This window comes from Alosa pseudoharengus, unplaced genomic scaffold (genome assembly GCF_046254945.1).
Source record: "Alosa pseudoharengus isolate Yale_2024_CS ecotype anadromous, Long Island Sound unplaced genomic scaffold, YU_APseudo_1.1 YU_APseudo_1.1_scf_1, whole genome shotgun sequence".
Taxonomy (NCBI): domain Eukaryota; kingdom Metazoa; phylum Chordata; class Actinopteri; order Clupeiformes; family Clupeidae; genus Alosa; species Alosa pseudoharengus.
The window spans coordinates 26550720-26571449 of NW_027468564.1; the positions used below are offsets into that span (position 1 = coordinate 26550720).

A 20730-nucleotide genomic window follows, 5' to 3' on the forward strand; every position below is an offset into this window, starting at 1 on the left:
CACATATTATTGTGTTTTTTGGCCAAGCATAACAAGCACACATTCATGTTTAAATTAAGGTTACTGGATCATTTGAAACAAAAGCAAATCGTCCGCGCATTTACTGAAAGCGTAAGATATGTCGCCCTTGGATTGAAGGCCAAATCCGAAAGCGTCCTGTGAAACGTGGGTTGCATTGGAGAAAGCCATCTCTCTCTCGCACGGTAAAGGTATTGAAAACGGCCAATATACTCCTCTATGCGGGCAATAGATGGCACGGGCATTTCACCTGTTATTGTGTTTTTTTTTGTTAGACCTACCAAGCACACGTCCAGGTTTAAAATAAGGTTAGGCTACTGGATAATTTAAAACAAAACCAAATTGTCCGCACTGTTGCTGAAAGCGTCGGATATGTCGCCCTTGTATTGCAATTTGGCCAAATCCGAATGCGTCCTGTGAAACGCCCGTGGGTTGCATTGGAGAAAGCCATGAGCCCAGAGCGTCTAATAACATCGCTGGTGGTTTTACGCTGAAGTTGGTTGAAAGCCATGAGCGTGCACCTACACGCGAAAGGGTGCTATATGCGTGGACAGAAAACGCCGAAGGACGTGACAAAACGGCCTTATATGACGCCCTGAGATGAGAACGGGTTGAACAATACCACTTGATATAAGACTTGGTTAGATTTTGTTATATAATCAGTTTTTGCAGTGCAGCAATTTCTTTGAAATCACAAATCTTATAATGGGGAATGAGTTCCTTGCTATTTAAATAGTTACATAATATATGATAAAAGATGATAAGGTGATAAAAGACTGATGCTGCAAGCAATGGCCACATGCAGCCTCTTTAATACAGATGCCATTGTGTGATACAATCTTCTTGAGAAAGGGAAAGTACTGGTGAGGTTTCTTAAGACAAATTTGCTCAACGCACAGGCAGTCAAATGTTCTTATTTTTAGGACAATTTTTTTTATTTTCAGGATGAGACATCTTAAAATAAGTTAAGTTATATGATTTTACAAGAAAGCACAAGGTAAGTCTCTTTATACTGAAAACAAACAATACAAACTAGTTTTTTGATCTTGATATAGGATTAATAACAGTTGGTTAGATTGTTATTAGATAAGCAGTTTTTGCATTGCGGTGAGGTAGGATTCAAACCAGGAGAGCGTTTGCCTGAAATGCCCATGTTTGAGAGTATGGATAGTAAGATGTGGTGGATGACTGGATGACAAAAGCAGCTGATAGCAAGATGACAACTGAGGACTGAGGAGCTGCCCAGACAAGAGTCGTTTCATCATTATTATATAATTTTAACCCACAGCACTTTGGTCAACTGCAGTTGTTTTAAATGCACTCTATAAATGACAGTGACATTTATTTGCGTTTATGACTGAATTCTAGGAGCATTGCACAGGAGAATCGTGCTGGTGGGGAAGACTGGATCAGGAAAAAGTGCAACAGGGAACACCATCCTGGGAAGAAATGCTTTTGAAAGCAACGCTCTACCCAGTCACGTGACTGACGTGTGTGAGAAACACGACGGGGAAGAAATGCTTTTGAAAGCAACGCATAGGTGCCAACTCTCACGCATTGGCCGTGAGACACACGCATTTGATTAGTTTCACACGCTCACACGCCACACCCCCGATTTCTCACGCTGAAGTGTCAACCCGGTCGGTCAGATGCCTGAAAAATGAGTTTAGCCTATCTATAGATCTACCTGTTGAGCCACTATTATGCTTTCAGAGACGGTGAGAGGGTTCAAGAGCACCCCCTGTCTGTGGAATTTTCTAAATTTTCTCTCATTTGCGATGCTACTTCAGAAGCCATCCCAGGCGCATCCCCCCCCCGCATTTCCCCGGCTTCAGGTATGCTTTGAGTATTATTGAGTATTTTTCACGCTGAAGTGTCAACCTGGTAGGTCAAATACCTGGCAGATGAGGTTCAACTAAACTAAACCTATACATATGATATCACACATCATGTGAACGTGCGGAATCTAAGCTTTCCAATGATATTAGCGCCAAGTTGCTGTGATAAATGGTTCGCGAGAGAATTAACATTGAACCGACGTGCAATTTAGGCTAATCATATTTGCATTTACCCATTACTCTCGGTTTAATATTTCACTAACCCTTCACACAACACGTGGAAAACCCTATTTCACAATAAACAGCAAACCTACCGAATACGAGGATATAAAGCATGCCTCTGTGCAATAAGTGGTTCCTGAGTAATCCGGTTTTGAAATTGCAACACATTTCTACATAGCCTCATTGGGGCGAAATTATAATGTATTCTAATGTTAACTATTTGTCAGTAGACCTACATACATTTTTGTAAATTGCTCAGCCATAGATTATCCCACTATCATGGTTCTTATATTGTCAGGTTCCAGCCAATCCCATTACATATAAATGAATATATTTATATTGGCATGCTTCCTAGTGACATTAATGCAAAAATATGAAGAAAATCAAATAACGAGACACAAATATTGATATAAAGCCTGACATAAGCCATATGCAAACATTCACATCATGCAGATATGGGTACATCCTGAAAAAGGAATAGCATGTAGGCTATAGGCTATGGCCATTACAATGACCAATATATTATCTTAAATAAACCAGCTGAATAACACAGGTGACCACTTCTGCATAATTTCATGGAGTGCTGAAATGTACACATATTTCTGAACTGTGAAATGTAGCATATGTTTTTGTGGTTGTGAACTTATTGCAATATCACCATAACTATTCCACCTGCGTGTGCATGGTTATAATTCTGAAGTGCAAAATAGCTTAGGCTACAGCACAAATATTTCCATAAAAATAAGCAAGTCTGACCTCTGAATTTATTTTGAAAGTGCATCTGATTGATGCAAAATATACAAACATTTCTTAAATTCTTACAAAACACCCACCCACTCTTTAAAATTGTTAGTTTGGACCCTCCACCCCCACTTTTGCCATGTGAAATACCAGTGCTGTTTTCAGCATCTGTTTAGTGCTTCATTGTCATTTTCATTGGATTCTCCCATTTTCGCGTAAATCGCTCATAAACTTTTTTTTTTTTGTTACACGCATTCTCCCATTCCGCTTCTGTCACACACACAGTGACAAGCGCCAAATCCCCCGCAGTGTTGAAGAGATCAGTCGTCCCCCTCACTTTTGACAAGGTAAAAAGCCTTATAGGTATGCCAAATAAATAATAACCTATAGGTTTACGCTAGGCTATGTAAAACTCCCCATTAACAGCATCACGTCACTAACCACAGCTAAGACTGCACAATCTCTATTCACTCTGTTGGATATCTGAAGCCAGTTTGTCTACCTAGATACTGTAAATCCTCAAATTATGGCCGGGGTCTTAAGACAAAGTACAGGCCTTTAGGGGCAGGATTGTATTCGAGACAGCCCTTTATTTCTTATGCGAGTTTTATTTTGAGACATGCGTTTCTTGGAGCGGGATACTGGTAGGCCTTCTAAAGCATGACATTTTCGGTTTAGTTTGATATTTAATTTACTTTTGGACTGATTGATTATATTGTTAAATGTTGGGACTGATGGGCACTGAAATCTGGGGAGGTATTTGATGATCACTATTACGTTCCATGTGTCGGGATTTCAAACAAACCATCCGCTTTCATACGTTCATTGATGAACGTCCACGGTGCTGTAATGGAAACCTTATTGCGTAGCCAAGTAGCCTATTGAGTTATTTTTAAATTATGCATGATTTACTTTTTATTAATTTCGTAGGCTGGCTTTATTTTGTTATATAGAAGTATCTAAATAACCTGTTAAAATGTACCAGAATTCAGGAAATTGCATCTAGTCCAAAAAAAAATTTCTGGGGAAGGAACCCCATACCCCCAGCTGAAATGTCCCACCCACTTTCACAATGCCTCCGACGCCCATGGTCCTAGTAGTAGGCTAGATCCCTTTGATACCAATGTTCATATAACTCTGGGACCCTGGTCCCAGGGATGGATTACTGCACGGGCCTTCCGGGCCCAGACCCAGGGGCCCAAGGTGTCAGGGGGCCCTGAAGCCCAAGCCTTTGCATGGAATCATTGCCTCAATATCAACACATCAGGATGTAGGCTATGAATCTGATTGAATTTAGTATTGCCCATCCCCAAAATGCACCAGAATACAGGAAATCACATTAAACTAATTAAAAAAATTCTGGGGGAGTACCCCCAAACCCCCCTTCCACATATACGACAATTAGTGGGGAGCCCTTAATACATCTGGGCCCAAGGGCCCGAAAGCTCATAATCCGTCCATGCCTGGTCCCTACACCTGAGAACCACTGATGTGCGTTTTTTTTACTGTACGGTATAATGCTGAATGAGCCAAACAAAAATTTACGCAGCAAAATTTTGGTTGGCCCCACCAAATCTCACTCCAAGGTTTTTTGAAAAGTTGGCAGCCCTGCAACGCTCTACCCAGTCACGTGACTGACGTGTGTGAGAAACACGACGGGGAAGTGGAGGGCAGAGACGTTGCCGTGATCGACACGCCGGGAATCTGTGACAGGAACAAGACGGAGGAGCAGATGAGGAAACTGATGGCCAACTGCATCAAGCTGTCCCTCCCTGGACCCCACGTGTTCCTGCTGGTGATCAGACTGGGAGTGAGATTCACAGAAGAGGAAGAAAATGCCGTAAAGTGGATCCAGGACAACTTTGGAAAAGACGCGTCACGTTACACGATTATACTGTTCACTCATGTAGATCAGCTGAAAGGTATTACTGTGGAGGATTGCTTAAAGCATGAGAGTCTTAATAGGATTTACAATAGCTGTGGAGGAAGGTATCTGCCATTCAACAACAGTGATAGAAATAACAGCGAACAGGTACGACATCTTCTGGAGAAGATTGACAACATGCTTCAGGTAAATGTAGGAGAGTTTTACACCAACAACATGTACAAGGAGGCTCAGAGAATGATCAAAGAAGAGGAGGAGAGAAAGAGACAGGAGGAGGAGAGGAAAAAGGAGGAGGAGAGAAGGAGACAGGAGGAGGAGTGGAGACGGCAGGAAGAGATACGAAAAGAGGAGGAGAAAAGGAGGTACGAAGATGAAAGAAGACGAGAAGAAGATAGAAGGAGACAAGAGGAGGACAGAAGACGACAGGAGGATGAAAGAAGAAGGGAAGAAGAGGATAGAAGGAGAGAAGAAGAGGAAAGAAGGAGAGTGGAAGAACAGAGAAGAATGCAGGACGAGATCAGGAGACAACAGGGAAACTCGTGCTTCAGGAGATGTTGTCCATGCTTGTACGCAGATCCAGAAAGTGAACTATGACATTGTGGCCTATGGCATACTGTACTATGAGCATCACATTTATTTTCAGCATTATTCTTTGTGAATCACTTTGAATGCGATTATATGTTATACTGCATTTCATGTCTCTGGAACAGATTCAGAAAGGCTATAGGTGACTGTTATACTGCATGTCTGTTTACTGTGCAACTATGTAAACATATACATTACTGATGAAGTGGTATAATAGAAGGCCTAACAGCTAGAAATACCAAATACATTATAAAGCTTGTTTTACATTTATAATGCCACCATTAATCTTGAAGTTGTTTTTTCTTCTTGTTATTTTGTAACTGATAATACATATAAATAGGTCACCTGCAGTAGAAAGAAAGCAAACATTTGAGACCACACGATTAGGGTTCCATTTGAAAACAGATACAACAGCAACACCTACTGGTCAAATTGCATTCAGGGTTTGAAAAAGACTTCAGGCCCTGTCGTGCACCCGGCATAAGGTGACGCAAAGTGTCCTCCAAAATTTGAGGGACATATGATGACCTCCGCAGAGTGGCAGCTACTTTGTATCTATCATAACATTTATACCATACCTGACAGGCATCTGGAACAGTGAAATGGATATAATTACTCAGGAACTACCAAAACCAAGGTAGATAACAGTTTGGTCTTTATAAATGTGTTTAAACACACAGTGGTGACTGCGTACCAGACCATTTCTATTGGATACTTACCGGTAGCTCCTTTACTGTCAGTGTTCAGCAGCAACAGATCTCTATCACTACACACTGTCTCGTCTCTGTACAGCAACAGATCTCTTATCACTACACACTCTCATCACTACACACTGTCTCGTCTCTGTACAGCAACAGATCTCTTATCACTACACACTGTCTCGTCTCTGTACAGCAACAGATCTCTTATCACTACACACTGTCTCATCACTACACACTGTCTCGTCTCTGTACAGCAACAGATCTCTTATCACTACACACTGTCTCGTCTCTGTACAGATCTCTATCACTACACACTGTCTCGTCTCTGTACAGATCGCACAGAAACAAATAACCAGTTACAGCTGTGCAGCAGCATTGTAAGACTTCCAAACAAACAGTAAAAGGCAGTGAAAGGTCATGTCTCTGGAAATAGTTATGCATGGAAAATGACTTCCTTTGTACTTCCATTAATTTAATCGCACCCCAATAAATAATAATAAAAAAGGGCAAAACATCATCTCATTCACAAAGGCATTATCTGTCATACCCCATACAAGATCACAAATACTGTATCAGCAACTTATGATACACTTGTAATAGACTAATGGCTTTAAGAATAATAAAATATAAACAAGCTTTGAAAACAAGGATGGAAAAGCAGGATGCATCATAAAGCTACACTTTGCACAAAACAAATAAATATGGATACCAGGACAAACAGGTCAAAGACTTTTGTTGGTTATTACAATGTCTACCTTGTGCATGCAGTAAACTGCTCAAGGAAGTGAGGGACTTAAATAGCCACCCAGCCATCTCACGCAAATCATTTCCCGTAAATGGCATTAGGCTCACATACTTGAACAGAAGTCACGTGACTTCTATTAACTTGACAGTCAGAGGTGTCACCGGTTCAGCAATGTCACAGCCTCAGGGAAAAACTATTCTTCCTATTTGCAGTTCTTTGTCAGAAAAGCAATGGAACATTTATATTGGTGAACATCCAATAGATTAAGTGCTGTATGAGACTGGGTTAAAAGGAGTATCAATAATTATTCTAGATGGTGCACATGCTACCAGAGATGGGAAGTAACAAAGTACAAATCCTTATAGTAGCATTTACGGTATCTGTACTTTACCAGAGCACTGTGTGCTTTTGCAACATCAAGGCTGGTTTCAACCTGAATCGATTGGACAATAGTGATGCAAAAAGGTGACTGACTTTGAAACTGTAGTGATGCCACCTAAGGGGGCAGCGGCAAAACATGATAATGGAAAACATATTCATCAAATTCAGTGCTTTATCAGAATGTTAACAGACATCAAAACATTTTTGTTTGCTTTTGCATCTTAATAAAAAATGTTTTCTACTAGGCCTACTCTGCCAGTGAGCTCACCTTTAACAGAATGTTTAACCCTTGTGTTATCCTCAAATCTTACCGACACTCTTTATCCTTGGGGTCAATTTGACCCCAGCTAAATAAACCCTCAAAAAAATGATTATAATTCATATTGTTACCCAGTTTTTTTGTGATAGGTACTTAACAAGAGTGTGATAACCACCATCAAAAGCCCTTCAAAACAATCCCACCCCCCCACACCCCTTTATGAACCTTGGAACCCTGGCTGGCAATATTGCCCATCCAGTGTCAGCAGCCCAAAGGCTTGCTGTTGCTTCCCCTTTTGACTTTTAGAGTCTTGCCAAAATGACTTATATGTAATAAGTACTTGTGTATGTAATAATGATAATAACAATATGTTCCCATACTATTCAAATAATAATATCCAACATGTGTCAAATATTCATGTACCTTATGTTTCATACAGCTGGTGTCAAACTGACCCCAAGGAACATCAATGTACAAAATATTTGTACAGGACATTGAAAACATATTATTGAACAAATTTCATGCTAACTCTGTTGTACCCTTCAATTTAGGAAAAGTCATGAAATATGAAGCAAAAAAAAAAAAGTGAACCATATATTTTATGATGTTAAACGTTGCTTGGGGTCAAATTGACCCCAAGGATAACAGGAGGGTTAAGCAAGTTCATCCCTGGCTGGTAGTAGGCAACAAGCTTGCTTGTTTTTTTATCATTACCATGAGGACAATGGGTTCATTTATTAACCATAGGGACAATGAAATACATGGAGTTGTCAAGTCAAGTCAACTTTATTTATATAGCACATTTCATACACAGAGGTCATTCAATGTGCTTTACATAAACACAAGCAAACAGGAGTAGCCAATAAAAGCATAGAAGGGCAATAGTCAAAGAATAGTTTAAAAAGTAAAGAATACAAAAGAAAACATAAAACACATAAGGTAATATAGTACATAAAACATAAAAGGGCAATAGTTTAGTGTGTAGTGTTTAAAGTGTTTAAAAGTAATAATTAAAGCACATACAAAACAACATAGAATGATTATACTTGTCAAGCACCCAGTGAATGACAGGATAAATCTACTTCACAGAATACCCCCCGCCGGCGGGACACTGCAGATGTGGCTAAACTCGCTCTTCAGACTCTGCCCCGCCTATTTTTCAACCCAGGAGCCGCTACTGCTATGGGTTGCACAAAACATGAAGCTGTTTGTGCAAAACTCATCTCATATTACACATTATCAGCAGCTCCATTCATGCCAGTTTCAGTCCCTTTCAGATTAAGCTGTTTCTGGGGCCTGTTGCCTTAAATGCAAATGAGCTGTTGTTGCCCACACCCCACTCCGGAACTGATTCCATGTTTACGTCAACACAGCATGGCCGAAAGCAGACACCTGCATGTATGATGTAACATGGCCTAACAACGTTAAATGATAATGGGTAAAACTTTATTTGGGTCGGTATATAAGCCCAGTAGAGGTGAAGTAGCTTATTCCAAAGTTTAAACGCATTTGTGAAATTGCCTGCCTATTACTGGATGGCCTGGGTTGCTTCCAGTGTAGGCTAGGCTACACTATATGACCTATGGCAATTGCAAAAGCACAGAAAAAGTAAGTTTTGCATAATATGGTCCATTTAAAGAGATGTGATATCACAGTGGTGCACCTATTGTATTAGAATAAGGTAATATAATAACTGTATCAATGATAGACAATAATAGATATGGAATAAGAGCATAACAATTATAACATGCACAAGGTAATGACTAACTGAGGGTGTGGAAAATACCATTTAGAGCCATTCCGCTAAATGTTGCCTTTTCAAAGAAAGGTGGATACATGAAAAGCTTGTCAGACCAGATTTTTTTTATCCCACTTTGTTATGATAACATACAAATAAAATGCTAAGGAAATGTTTCTAATTTGATTGGCAGTGAGCTACTGGCACTGTGACCTGACATTACTCAAATAAGGCAACATCAAAGGGAGCAACCTAGCATTGCTATTTGCATGCACACACAAGCAAATAGCAATGGTGTGTGTTGTGTGTTACAACTGCAATATTTTTGGAGGGCTAACAACAGGATTGTACAGTAAACTTCAGAGAACTTTCCATGATGTTGGTGTTGGATGGTGCCATTGGAATAAAATAATTAGATCCCATCTTACAGTATTTGTGCAAAAATAGGTGCTATGTTTTTCAGTTTGAAATGTATATAAATATTAAATAAAAACTGTACAAATAATTTGTACATAGTAGTTCTGCATAAATGCACTTAACAATAAGTAACTATACAAAATGTCAATAGAGCAAAAAACCTACCTTTCTGTTAATATCACAGGGAACAGAAGTGTACTTACATAAAATGAATACAATGTTTCGCCTGTTTTGACTGCGAGCACACTGAGCTATGTGTGAAGGGGGCTTGGCTCATGATGATATGAGTTTGCTTCCATTTTGTTCACATGTTTCAAAAGTCAAAGTTTAAGGGTTGCTTCATTCATAATTGCACACCAAAAAAAATATTGCTAAAATGCAGTTTTAATTTCCTTCAAATTCATCCATAAGCCCCTTGAGAATTCATGAACTCCTAAAATATCCTACGAAAGGTTCAAAATAGCATTTATTTCTTCTCTGGCCATGTTACTAATGCTGCAAAAAGCCTGAATCTTATATCCTACAATAGGGGCAGCCGTGGCCTACTGGTTAGCTCTTCGGACTTGTAACCGGAGGGTTGCCAGTTCGAACCCCGACCAGTAGGCACGGCTGACGTGCCCTTGAGCAAGGCACCTAACTCCTCACTGCTCCCCGAGCACTGCTGTTGTTACAGGCAGCTCACTGCGCCGGGATTAGTGTGTGCTTCACCTCACTGTGTGTTCACTGTGTGCTGAGTGTGTTTCACTAATTCACGGATTGGGATAAATGCAGAGACCAAATTTCCCTCACGCGATCAAAAGAGTATTTATACTTATATATTATTGGCTGTGCTGCTGTGTATGAAGTGAAAAGAACCAAGCTGCTTTCAGGGTGTTTACAATTAATCATTAGTTAAGTATCAAGTTGATGCAAAATGTAAAGACATGACTGACTACCCCAACTACTTTGATATAAGCATCCTACATACTCGCCACTCTCAACCGGTAGCGCGACAATGTGACGTCACGGTAACCATGTATACTCGCACGTGGTGGTCGCGACACTACTTTCAATATTCTCTTGAACAGAGGTGTCACTGTTGTGAAAAGGCTACCGCTACCTACGTTACACAGTAGAAGAAGCTGTCAGAAGCATTGGCGTCAATGGCAGTAAAAAACACTAGCTAGCCTCTGTGATTAGCCTGGGAAAAAGTCCGTCTGGCCAAGAATCCATTCTAGCCCATTTCCAATTTTCCTAGATCTAGGCACCAATCAGAATCCTTGAGGCGGGCATTACACGATGACGATAGAGCACCCTGTTGAAGAAGCCAGGGTTTTTAAAATGTCAAATCCATATATCCTATGTTCTTCACTTCAAATCACTAGACTTTTGCTACTGCTCACTGCAAAACTTCATATCATGGTTGATTGGGCTGTATTATTCTTTGCCTCAAATACCAAAACCTAACCTACATCGGTTAGGTTTTGGTATGTGAGGCAAAGATGAACCTACTTTACTGTTTCGAGGCTTGCATATGCCCATGTTAAATTGTGATATCACCAGTTAAAGGGACACCAGGCAAGCTTGATGCTTTTTCTCTACGAAACTCCCCCTTGCTCGGTCTGAAGCTCTTTTCCTTTTCTTTGCATCTTCCGTCAAGGGTTTTCGCTGCTTCTTCGCTGGCTCTGCCATTACACGTTTGCAACAATCGTTAGCCTGCCTCTGTGCTGTATGCAGGAAATAAACTGATCCTGCTTCGGTCGGCGGGTAGGATACACTTAACCTTGCAAGCGGGATATTCTTCCTACAGGCAGTAGGGGCAGGCGAGAGAGTCTTCATTCGCCCTGTAATGAGTCATTTAACCATATACCGACTTACGAAGATGAGTAATTAACACGAAAACGTTGCCTGGTGTCCCTTAAACATGGGCGTATATTTTTCACATGTTGAAGCAACAACAAAGCACTTTTCCTCTGTCGCACGCACGCTATTTGTTTATCCAGTACCGGCTTTATGATAACGATGTCCACAGACAAGGTAGAGTATGTTGCATGATTTTATGAAAGTATGATGTATTACGACATCAGAAGCAAGTCAAATTTGTAGTTTCGTATGTCTCATTCCATCGAACTACAGATCCGCTACCCGATGTGGCAAACTTGCATAGTGCGGTTATAGCCGATAGAGGGTCGCGAAGCGAATGCAGAAGTGCTGTTCACCCTGTTACGAGTTGATGAACCACTGAAACGATTTTGGAAACATTATTTTAAGGTACAAAAAACTGTTTGGTGTTGCTTTAACCTGTGTTGACTTAGACTAAAAGTCCCATATAGAAATCGCAGAAGCATCTCAGCCGTTCGTAGTGTAGTGAAATGGAAGATGTAGTAGCACTCTTCTCACCTCTTTTGTCAATGACATCCAAGGTTAAAATCCCATGTTTTGTTTTATTTATTTTTTTCATACTGTACATATTGTATCTGTGTGGATAATGCTTAAACGGACATGTAGACATAAACTGGTGATGTTTTCAGCGATATCCGTTATGTTATCTCAAATGAAAATAGCCCTACTTAGTGAAAATGTGAACCACTAGCACTCCAGGGGCGGAGGTGAGTAAAAGTGAGAATAGGCAGAGTGAGAGTTGAGAGAGAGAGAGAGGGATAATAACATTACCATAATAATATTATGCTGTGGGTCTGCTCTCTCCTTTCAAGTGAGGATAACCCGATGTGTCTCCATGTCGTGGATATTTTCACCTTCACAGCACATATTTCATCTTATTAAATGTTGATGATTAGCACATGTGATGTGTGTTTAAAACTATTCATGGGTTTCATCAGGTCCCTTTCAACAGGTGTATACAGTCATGCACCTTGATTATGAATGCAGACTGCATGGTGTTGATTAATACACCTGTGTAAAGGGACCTGATGAAACCCATGAATTGTAGGCCTATTGAAATTGCATATTCTAGTTGCATAAGCTTCACAAAAAATATTGTTGTAGAACCCACAAAGGAATTTGGTCTTCATTTTGCACATTACAGTATATTAATTTTTAACTTTCATGATTAAGCTTAAGAAGACTATCCCTATTTTATCCCATAAACATAACTTAGGGCGACTTCACTTATATTACCCACTGAAATTGGCTCTGTTGGAGGTCTACATAAACAAATCATGTAAAGCTGAAGAGAAAAATTGAGGCTGATTCAACTTGATTTGTTCATGTTTAATCGATGCACAATAAAATCAAGTAAAAGTTGTTTTCAGTGTATTTAACACAAGTATCAGATGCACTTTGAGTTTGAGGACATAATTATTCTCACGTTTCATTTACCTTCATTTCTGATCTGACCATGCTTAACTTCTGACAAGGACATTCACACACTTTAGCATTAGTTGTAATCTTATCCATTTTAACACATAGTCTACAGAAGAACACCAGAGCACAGAACAATTACAGCAGAACAGAAGTGTGGGGAAGAAGTTATTTGATAACTTAATAGAATTCTTCACCTTAATTGAAGTTCACTGAAAAAAGTAAAGGCCAAACCAAATGTAAGGGTGTGCCGTAAATTATACTAAACAATTTTATTGTTATATTGTCTAACAAACTAAGCAATACAACTTTAATTCAACTGAATGAGGAGAGCACACATATACAAACACTTTTATCTTTTTAGACATTCAGGGCCAGATGTACTAACGCTTTTGCGCCCACTTCAGGCGTATTTGTTTCGCAACTTGCGTTTAAAATCATTGCGAGGTATGTACAAACAGGCCGCAATGAGGTAAAAGCGCAATCTGCCTGTCGCGGGAGCTGAAAATGTCTAATTGCGCTTTTCGTGTCATGCATATGCATTCATGGGAGGATCCAGGGGAAAGTGGGAGTTTAGCGTAAAAAGATGGGAGGGGAAGAGTAAAGAGCGCCTAATTATGTATTCCGCAGTATGTACAAAGACTGCTCCTGAAAGCGCACGTCTATTCTGCGCCTAAATACTTGCGCCTTGTAAAAGCAGGTGTTAATCCAAATTGAAGTTCAATGCTTCAATAAGAGAACCTTTCAAAGACAACAGAATCGCTATTTAGAGCACCAGTTTTGCAAGTCTTTGTAGGCTACTATCAAAAGCAACATTAACTTTCGTTGGCCTTTGGAATGTCTTACTTTCACTTTCACGTCATTCACTTAAACTTTCCTACTTGCTAGATTTGACCAATTTTCCATAGCCTACGTTCACAAGTAGTTTGACTAGAACTAGTGATCTTCATTATCTCCCTGCTCGTTGACATCTTATCATCTATGGTATTATTTCATGATCGCTAAACGTTTGATTCTTTTTAATGTTGTCATCAGTTAACTTCATTCAACTGCACTTGTAGGCTCTGCCATTCAGTTGTGGACGTTCGTAAATTGCGTTTATGGGCGGAGAGAGGCAGAGAAAGGCGCAGTTTACACCAAGGATTGAACGATTGATAAATACGACGGAAACTTGGGTCTGTCAGCGTTCGCAGTCTGCGGTTTGTCCATGGCGCTGATAACGTTACGTTCGCAAATGTACGTACATCTGGCCCTCAGTGATTGATTCCACCTTAATTGAAGGGTTCTTTGATGGTTAGTCAATTCTACCATGTCAGCACAGCTCAATGTTTTACACAATCATGCTTGTTTTTGCAAACACAAACTTATCATTAGCACTGAAGTGTGAGAATGAGTACAATACACATTATGACGGACTGCATCAATTATTGTGATGCTATGGCTAGCTATAGCTATAATTTATTGTGACATCGGCTGTTAAGACTCAATCTAGCTGTGCACTTGATGGGTAGTGTTATGGTGATGGTAATAGCTTATTTCAGAATAAATTGATGACACACCCATATCTTTCAAATCTGTCTGTTGTTTGTCCTGATTTGTCTATTACTCAATTGGGTAACACTCCTGAAGCTGCTCCTGATTTATTACTAAGAACTGCTCTTTTTAGTGTTCACTTCTCATTATTTCTCAACTTCTGCTTTGTATCTCTTTTGTCGACATAGTTGTACTGTTTTTACTGCTCCGCTTAAAACGATTCCACATCCCATTACTACCGGTATTATTAATTCGGAATCAGTTATGGACCCAAATATTCCCACAACTATTTCTCCTACTACCAATGCAGCAATGGATTCTGACATGTCTCTTGTCTTTTTCTTTGGATTTATTCTTTCATCTGCTTTTAACTCAGCATCTACTCTCTTCTTATTGAACTCTTCAATCTTTCCCTCACACTGCTTTCTCTCTCTGTCCTCCTCTTCTCTTAGCTTTTCCTGAGCCTCCTGGTACATCTCGTTTGTGTAATATTCTACTCCATTCTTTTCCGACATGGCATCTATCTTCTTTAACAGCTCTTCCACCTGAGTTTTGTTGTCCCTCTCTGTGTTGTTAAAGGCATGGTATCCCCCAGAGCTCCCTATCAGGGAATGGAGCTCTGCATTTAGATTGCTCTCCAGTGGTTTCCCCCTCAGCTGATCGGCATGAGTGAACAGCACCATGGTGAACTGTGTCGCCCTCTCACCAAAGTTCTTCTTGATCCACTTTACTGTGTCTCTGTCTTCCCCTGTGAACCTTCCCAACCTAATCACCAGGAAGAAAACATGGGGGCCTGGATGAGACATTGAAACACACTGCTCTATCTCACTTTTTAGCTGAGCTGCTGTCTTACTTGTATCAAATATTCCTGGAGTATCAACTAGTGTAATATCCCTCCCAGCAAACTTGCTACACTGTTTCTGACAGTTTGTGGTCACAGAGTCACAAGACAAATCTTCTTCAAACACTTCTCTCCCTAGGATGGTGTTTACTATTGCACTCTTCCCAGCTCCAGTCTTACCCAACAACACAATCCTGAGTGCACACACATTTTCCTCACAATTCTGCCATAGCTGGACTGTAGTCCTCTCCATCATACCATCTATGTTCTCCAGCAGTTCCTCCACCTGAGATGGGTTAATATTTGCTTTGCTCTTACAAATATGGTACCTTCCACCACAACTTCTAATCAGGTCCTGATAATCTGCAGTGTCCAAAATATTTTTTAAATCCCTCAATTCCTCTCTTTGCATGAACAGTACCATAACACACATTGGAGTTTCTGGGCCAGAAATATCTTCTACCAAATGCAGATACTGTTTCCACTTTACATCAGGCTTGTTGTTCAGGTCAACAAAAAAAAGAAAGACAGTTGGTGCAGACAGACCCAGAGTGAGGCACTTCTGGATTTCTCTCTTCACTTCGGTTGATTCACTCAGTCCTGGGGTGTCGATCACCCAGATGTCCCGCCCTGCAAATTCCCCGCTATGGGCCTTGCATGCTGATGTCTGTGACTCTGTAAAAGCTTCCCTTCCCAGAATGCAATTCGCTATTGCAGTTTTCCCTGAACCAGCTGGGCCAAGGACACAATCCTCAGACTGGCGTCTCCTGAGTCTCCTGTAGGAGAGCCTAAAGACAAAACAAACAACAGCATATAACTAAGAGAGAAAGATATGTTAGCCTCTTTTGACTAAACCAAAATGTTTTTTTAGAGATTCATATTTCTTTTGTTAACATTTAGAAATCACTATGACCCATTATCATTGGCTCATTATTACACTATTGGGTGTTTTGACAAATCATGACAGATTGTACTCTTAGGTTGAGCTTTGATATACAAAGGGACTTGCCAGCAGATACTAGTTAAACCTGTTTCTAATTTGCTTTCCAAATGTCTGAATAAACCTCATGAAAATGGGTGTGACATGTGAGGAGACACTTGAGGCAACATAGAGATCTGGTGTAGAGTGCACCAATTGGGCATAAAAACGTAACTTTATTTAGCAATGTCTGAGTTTGTGATTTGAATTTACAGGGTGCACTAAGCCTGACTCACTGCTAGTTATGCTTGGACATGAAAGACATAGCAATTACTTGCTCTTACTCGTAGTGTAAGTATCTTAGGTTGTCTGCTCAATCCCATGATGCATTGTGCATTGATCTTTTTTAAGTAATCGCGACACATGCTAGAATTGACAAATACACTTGCTGTCAGTCCATGAACCAACAGTAGGTGTACAGCATAATCACGGCTGTGGCCGTATCTTTGACATTAACAACATAAAGTCATATAATACTTTGGTAATGGTATTTTCTATAATGTATTAGAAACACTCTTACACTGGACTATGGTTTTTAATATTAGGTATTGTTTGGCACTAACCTGAATGTTGTTGTACCTCCATTGTAACTTCAGTAGAATATCCTAGTTCTGCATCCAGGTACAGTACATGCAATCTTGTAAAACAGAAATACACAACATCATTCCAATACATATACAACATTCCACTGCAACTAACAACAGAACATACTCTTTCCACAAATTATCAGCAGAGCAGCCTGACTCCATGCTCTGTTGTTATGCATACCAATATATTTATTATTTAGATGGTTTTGGTAGTTTTTAAACTGTACTTACATTAATATAGGTGTCCTCCAGGAGTTGCTTATGATTCTCTACCAGTACTGATTCTCTTTTGTTTCTTACGGATCATCTGTGTGCCGTGGTCCAAAAGACTATTGTAGGTGTTGTAGGTACACACCTAATGGGCGTGCTGTCATCCTGTAATCTGACACCATTATGAAACCTTTGCTTTGCCTATCTTGCATTTATACTTTACCTGTCAAACCTGTATACAATCAGTACAACAAAATGGTAACAGGGTCATTCTGTGTCAAATCCGATGAGGTTGTTGTTGCTGCACCATCTCAGATTTTGTTCAAACTTTGTCTATATCAAGAATGGGTCCCCGGTCCCAAAACCAAGGCCTGTAAAAAACTTCTGTTCAAATCCTATGTTTTAGTATTTTTTTCAGCCCTTAAAATTACTTATAGTTTTACAGCCTGAACATCACATTATCTGGGAAGCACTGCTTGGTCATTAATATAACTACAAGGCCCTATATTAGGAAAACAAGTGCAAAAAGAGTGACATTATGTAATAAGACAAAACGTAATAATATGTTTATTTTATATAGTGCCTTTCTCAAACCCAAGGTCACTTTACATAGTAGAAGGAAAACATAACAACAGACAGACAAACAATAACAATACAACTAGAAATGTAATGCCAGAGGAATTACAATAGTGGATGGAAAGCTGCTGGGTTAATGTTGGTGGGGAGATTCCTGAAAAAAAAACCATTGAATCACTTCATCTTTGAGTTCATACAAACCCTTGTACCAATTGGCCAGCTTCACTCGAGATTCGCACTTGCCTCACGCGGGATCACGCGACTTTAATTTGTATTTCTCCAGTGACGCTGCAACGACGCTGCAACAACCCAAACAACCGCCAGATGGCTCTGGTGAGCAGGGTGTCTCGTAAAAAGAAATGGAGCCTGGAAAACCCTACACAGACTTCACTACAGACTTTAGCAGACTGGTTTAGAAATAATTTAATAGCCAGAAATATGCCTGCCCTGCCTTAATAAAGAAATATTTGGTTAACTGCGAGTGAATCCCGTTTGCAGCCGTAGAAGAAACGGGGGACGAATGAAACATTCCGGTTTTCTCCGAGTGCAACGATGATAGACAGACATCATTTGGACAAAATAAAGAGCATATTAACCTCCGTTGCTCAGCCAAATGCCTTCCTGTTACGTCCTGTTATCACGGAGGTACAGGTGATAAACGATTTTTGATGGTCACAAGTTTACTTCATTAGCGGTTTATTTTTTTGATTATTAAAGAGTGTTTTTCATTTAAAGGTTTGACTTTATGCTTATTCAGTAGAGCATTTAGTGCTCTCCCCAATCCCAGACGTTCACATTGCATGTTTGTTTGTAATGGATGCAAAACAGCCTATAATGCTAAATGTCTATGGCGGGACACTATGTCTATGGTGCATGCTATTTCCATAACCGCGAGATACGCGCTTCACCATGACGGCAATAAGTTGTTAACAGACATGAACCAAGACATATAGCCCAGCAGCAATCTATCTAAAATAACACATACTTGAAGTACCATTCATCATAGGCGCCGATTTATGTTTCCGTCGGTGGGTGCTCAAACAATTAAATGCCCGATACCAACGCCCATGTGTATTGTTGCCATACGGTTTTTGAGAAGTAATGTATGCACTTCAACACTTTAATCAACAGCGGCCGACACACAAAACGCCAAAACAGTTTGCGGGAGTCCATGGGCGTCACCCCCGAGGACATTTCTTAAATGCTGTTAAGCAAAGGCTCAATTTTTGTGCACTTTCAGTCACCTACACTACGCCTAAATCACGCATGATGTGTCGTTTGACTCCTGAACAGTTTACGTAACTCAGAAGGTTAATTGCGTTAACTCAAACTAAAAAGAAAAACACTTTGCTTTGTTTTTATAAACAGAAATTATATTTCGTGTTGACATCACGCCGTTAAAAAAACGAGATATAGCCTATCCATCCAGAAGCGCGCATTAGCCGACAGTAAGTGGAGGCAGTGGTTCTCAAACTTTGCCATATCCTACACTGGTGTAAAATGTGTGTATGGTATCATATTTTTTGTAAAGGTCTGCCAGGGATATTCTTAGGCCTATGAATGGTGTGCCTTCTCACAAAAGAATAGTCACTGGGCTCAGCTAGATGTAGCTTTCTCCTTCACCAACCTGTGAGCCTATGAGGCAGTCACGTCGTCAGTGGCACTCTCAGGTCCTTCTCATCTGCTGATACAGCAACATGAATATTCCACTATAGCATTGCTCCTCATTGCCTTACTCCTTTCCTTTTCAGAATGTTCTTTCTATCCATAATCATGTCTTTCTTCAGTGAATTAGCAAGATGCGCATGAAGCTGTCTGCGTGTTGCAGGCTAGATTTGCGTGAGTTCTTTCTATATGCTTTACTTTTGCGAGTTACGAGCACCTAGGCTATGTTATAGACGTTCTATGAGGTACCAGTGTTTAGCTGTGTTACAAAACAATAAGCTTTGTCAGACTACTTTTAAAATGATATTCAGGGCTATATACATTTTAAACATTCGGGGCTGAAGACCCGACAAGGCCTTGCGTTAATTCTTCAGGTGGGAAGTGTCAGGAATTTTCATACGAGAGTCGCTCTCATTGGTGGTTAGGATATGGAGTAGGGGATTGACAGCAACATAGCCAATCACATTATGAGAGATGCTGAATTTAACATCAACTGCGATGTTTGATTTTAAATTAATGTAAATTTAGCCGGGACTGTAAGCTGGCACACGTGGGTGCTCGATATTTTTCGTGGGTGCTCGAGCGACGGAAACACATTATCAGGCTATATAGTTATAATAAGAATATTTTATCATAATTATATCCTGGCCATGGATGCATTAATCATTGCATCTGTCTTTCAAAAATGTCAGGTAAAAAGCAATTAAGCATCCTCTCATTTGCCCTGAGAGGAAAGCCCCCTAAAAAAGTCAGGTTAGTGGATGCTTGCACAGAGAAGGTGGTGAAAAGGTAGGCCCATTATTGAATTGTCAGTGTCATTTGTCAAATCTTTTCTTCTGCAAGTCTGAGCAATTATAAATTATACTTATGTCCCATTTTGATTTGTTTGCCCAATATTGCACATCATATACTTAGGAGGGCATTGCTCCTACATACTTTGGCCTATAATCAAATGCCTGACCCCTTTGGAAAGCTGAGACATTGCATTTTTTTTAAAAAACAATCCGAATAACTGTGTTTGATGTACTGACAGAGTTACAGAGGCTAGAATATTGTTTTCTCTTTCTGCCGGATAACAAGCATCTCTGAACTGACGACATTTCAGACCTCTTGATATGACTCAGAAACAGAACTGAGACCTAGAATCAGGTCTTGTGAAGCTGTGTGCATTAATAGATTAATATAGAATGAACAAATGAGCATAATCTTGGCCTCAAATGCAAGGTAACACTGATTCAATTTAATTGAGACATAGTAAGATTAATCTGACAATGTAAAGCATTACACATTTACATTTACATAAAAAACATTGTCATGTATTGATTCCCAAGAGTCCAAGCTTTCAAATGATATATATTATGGCTATGCTACATAACAATTTGATGTATTGTTGGGGGGGGGGAGGGGCGGGGCTGGAGGCATCTGAAGGCATTTGGGGGGGGGGATGTCACTCTTGCCTGTCCTCAAAACTTGAGAGCCCTGCAAATAGCCTACAGATTCTTGCGTGCG

The 20730-nt window shown here is 40.1% G+C and overlaps 3 protein-coding genes across 3 annotated transcripts in view; 1 reads left to right on the plus strand and 2 right to left on the minus strand.

The window, feature by feature from the left end:
- LOC143117816 (GTPase IMAP family member 8-like) overlaps window positions 1-20730 on the minus strand; it is a 344603-nt gene that overhangs the window by 59695 nt on the left and 264178 nt on the right. The gene's annotated exons all lie outside the window — the stretch shown is intronic.
- Window positions 1182-5382, plus strand: LOC143117155 (GTPase IMAP family member 9-like). Its single transcript, XM_076278727.1, has 3 exons — window positions 1182-1188; window positions 1387-1558; window positions 4446-5382. The coding sequence occupies exons 1-3, from the start codon at window positions 1182-1184 to the stop codon at window positions 5296-5298; spliced, it is 1032 nt and encodes a 343-aa protein (XP_076134842.1). The 3' UTR covers window positions 5299-5382.
- Window positions 13588-17084, minus strand: LOC143124247 (GTPase IMAP family member 7-like). The gene is made up of 3 exons (XM_076285658.1): window positions 17002-17084; window positions 16747-16820; window positions 13588-15992 (listed from the first exon to the last, which is right to left on the minus strand). The coding sequence occupies exon 3, from the start codon at window positions 15635-15637 to the stop codon at window positions 14510-14512; it is 1128 nt and encodes a 375-aa protein (XP_076141773.1). The 5' UTR covers window positions 15638-15992; window positions 16747-16820; window positions 17002-17084; the 3' UTR covers window positions 13588-14509.

What these genes read in the sequence shown, in the direction of transcription:
- LOC143117155 (XM_076278727.1), top strand. An exon ending in CTTTTGAAAGCAACGCATAG is followed by an intron (nt 1,559 to 4,445) that starts GTGCCAACTCTC and finishes CGCTCTACCCAG; the next exon opens with TCACGTGACTGACGTGTGTG.
- LOC143124247 (XM_076285658.1), bottom strand. Translation starts at nt 15,637, where the DNA reads ATGTGTGTTATGGTACTGTTCATGCAAAGAGAGGAATTGAGGGATTTA.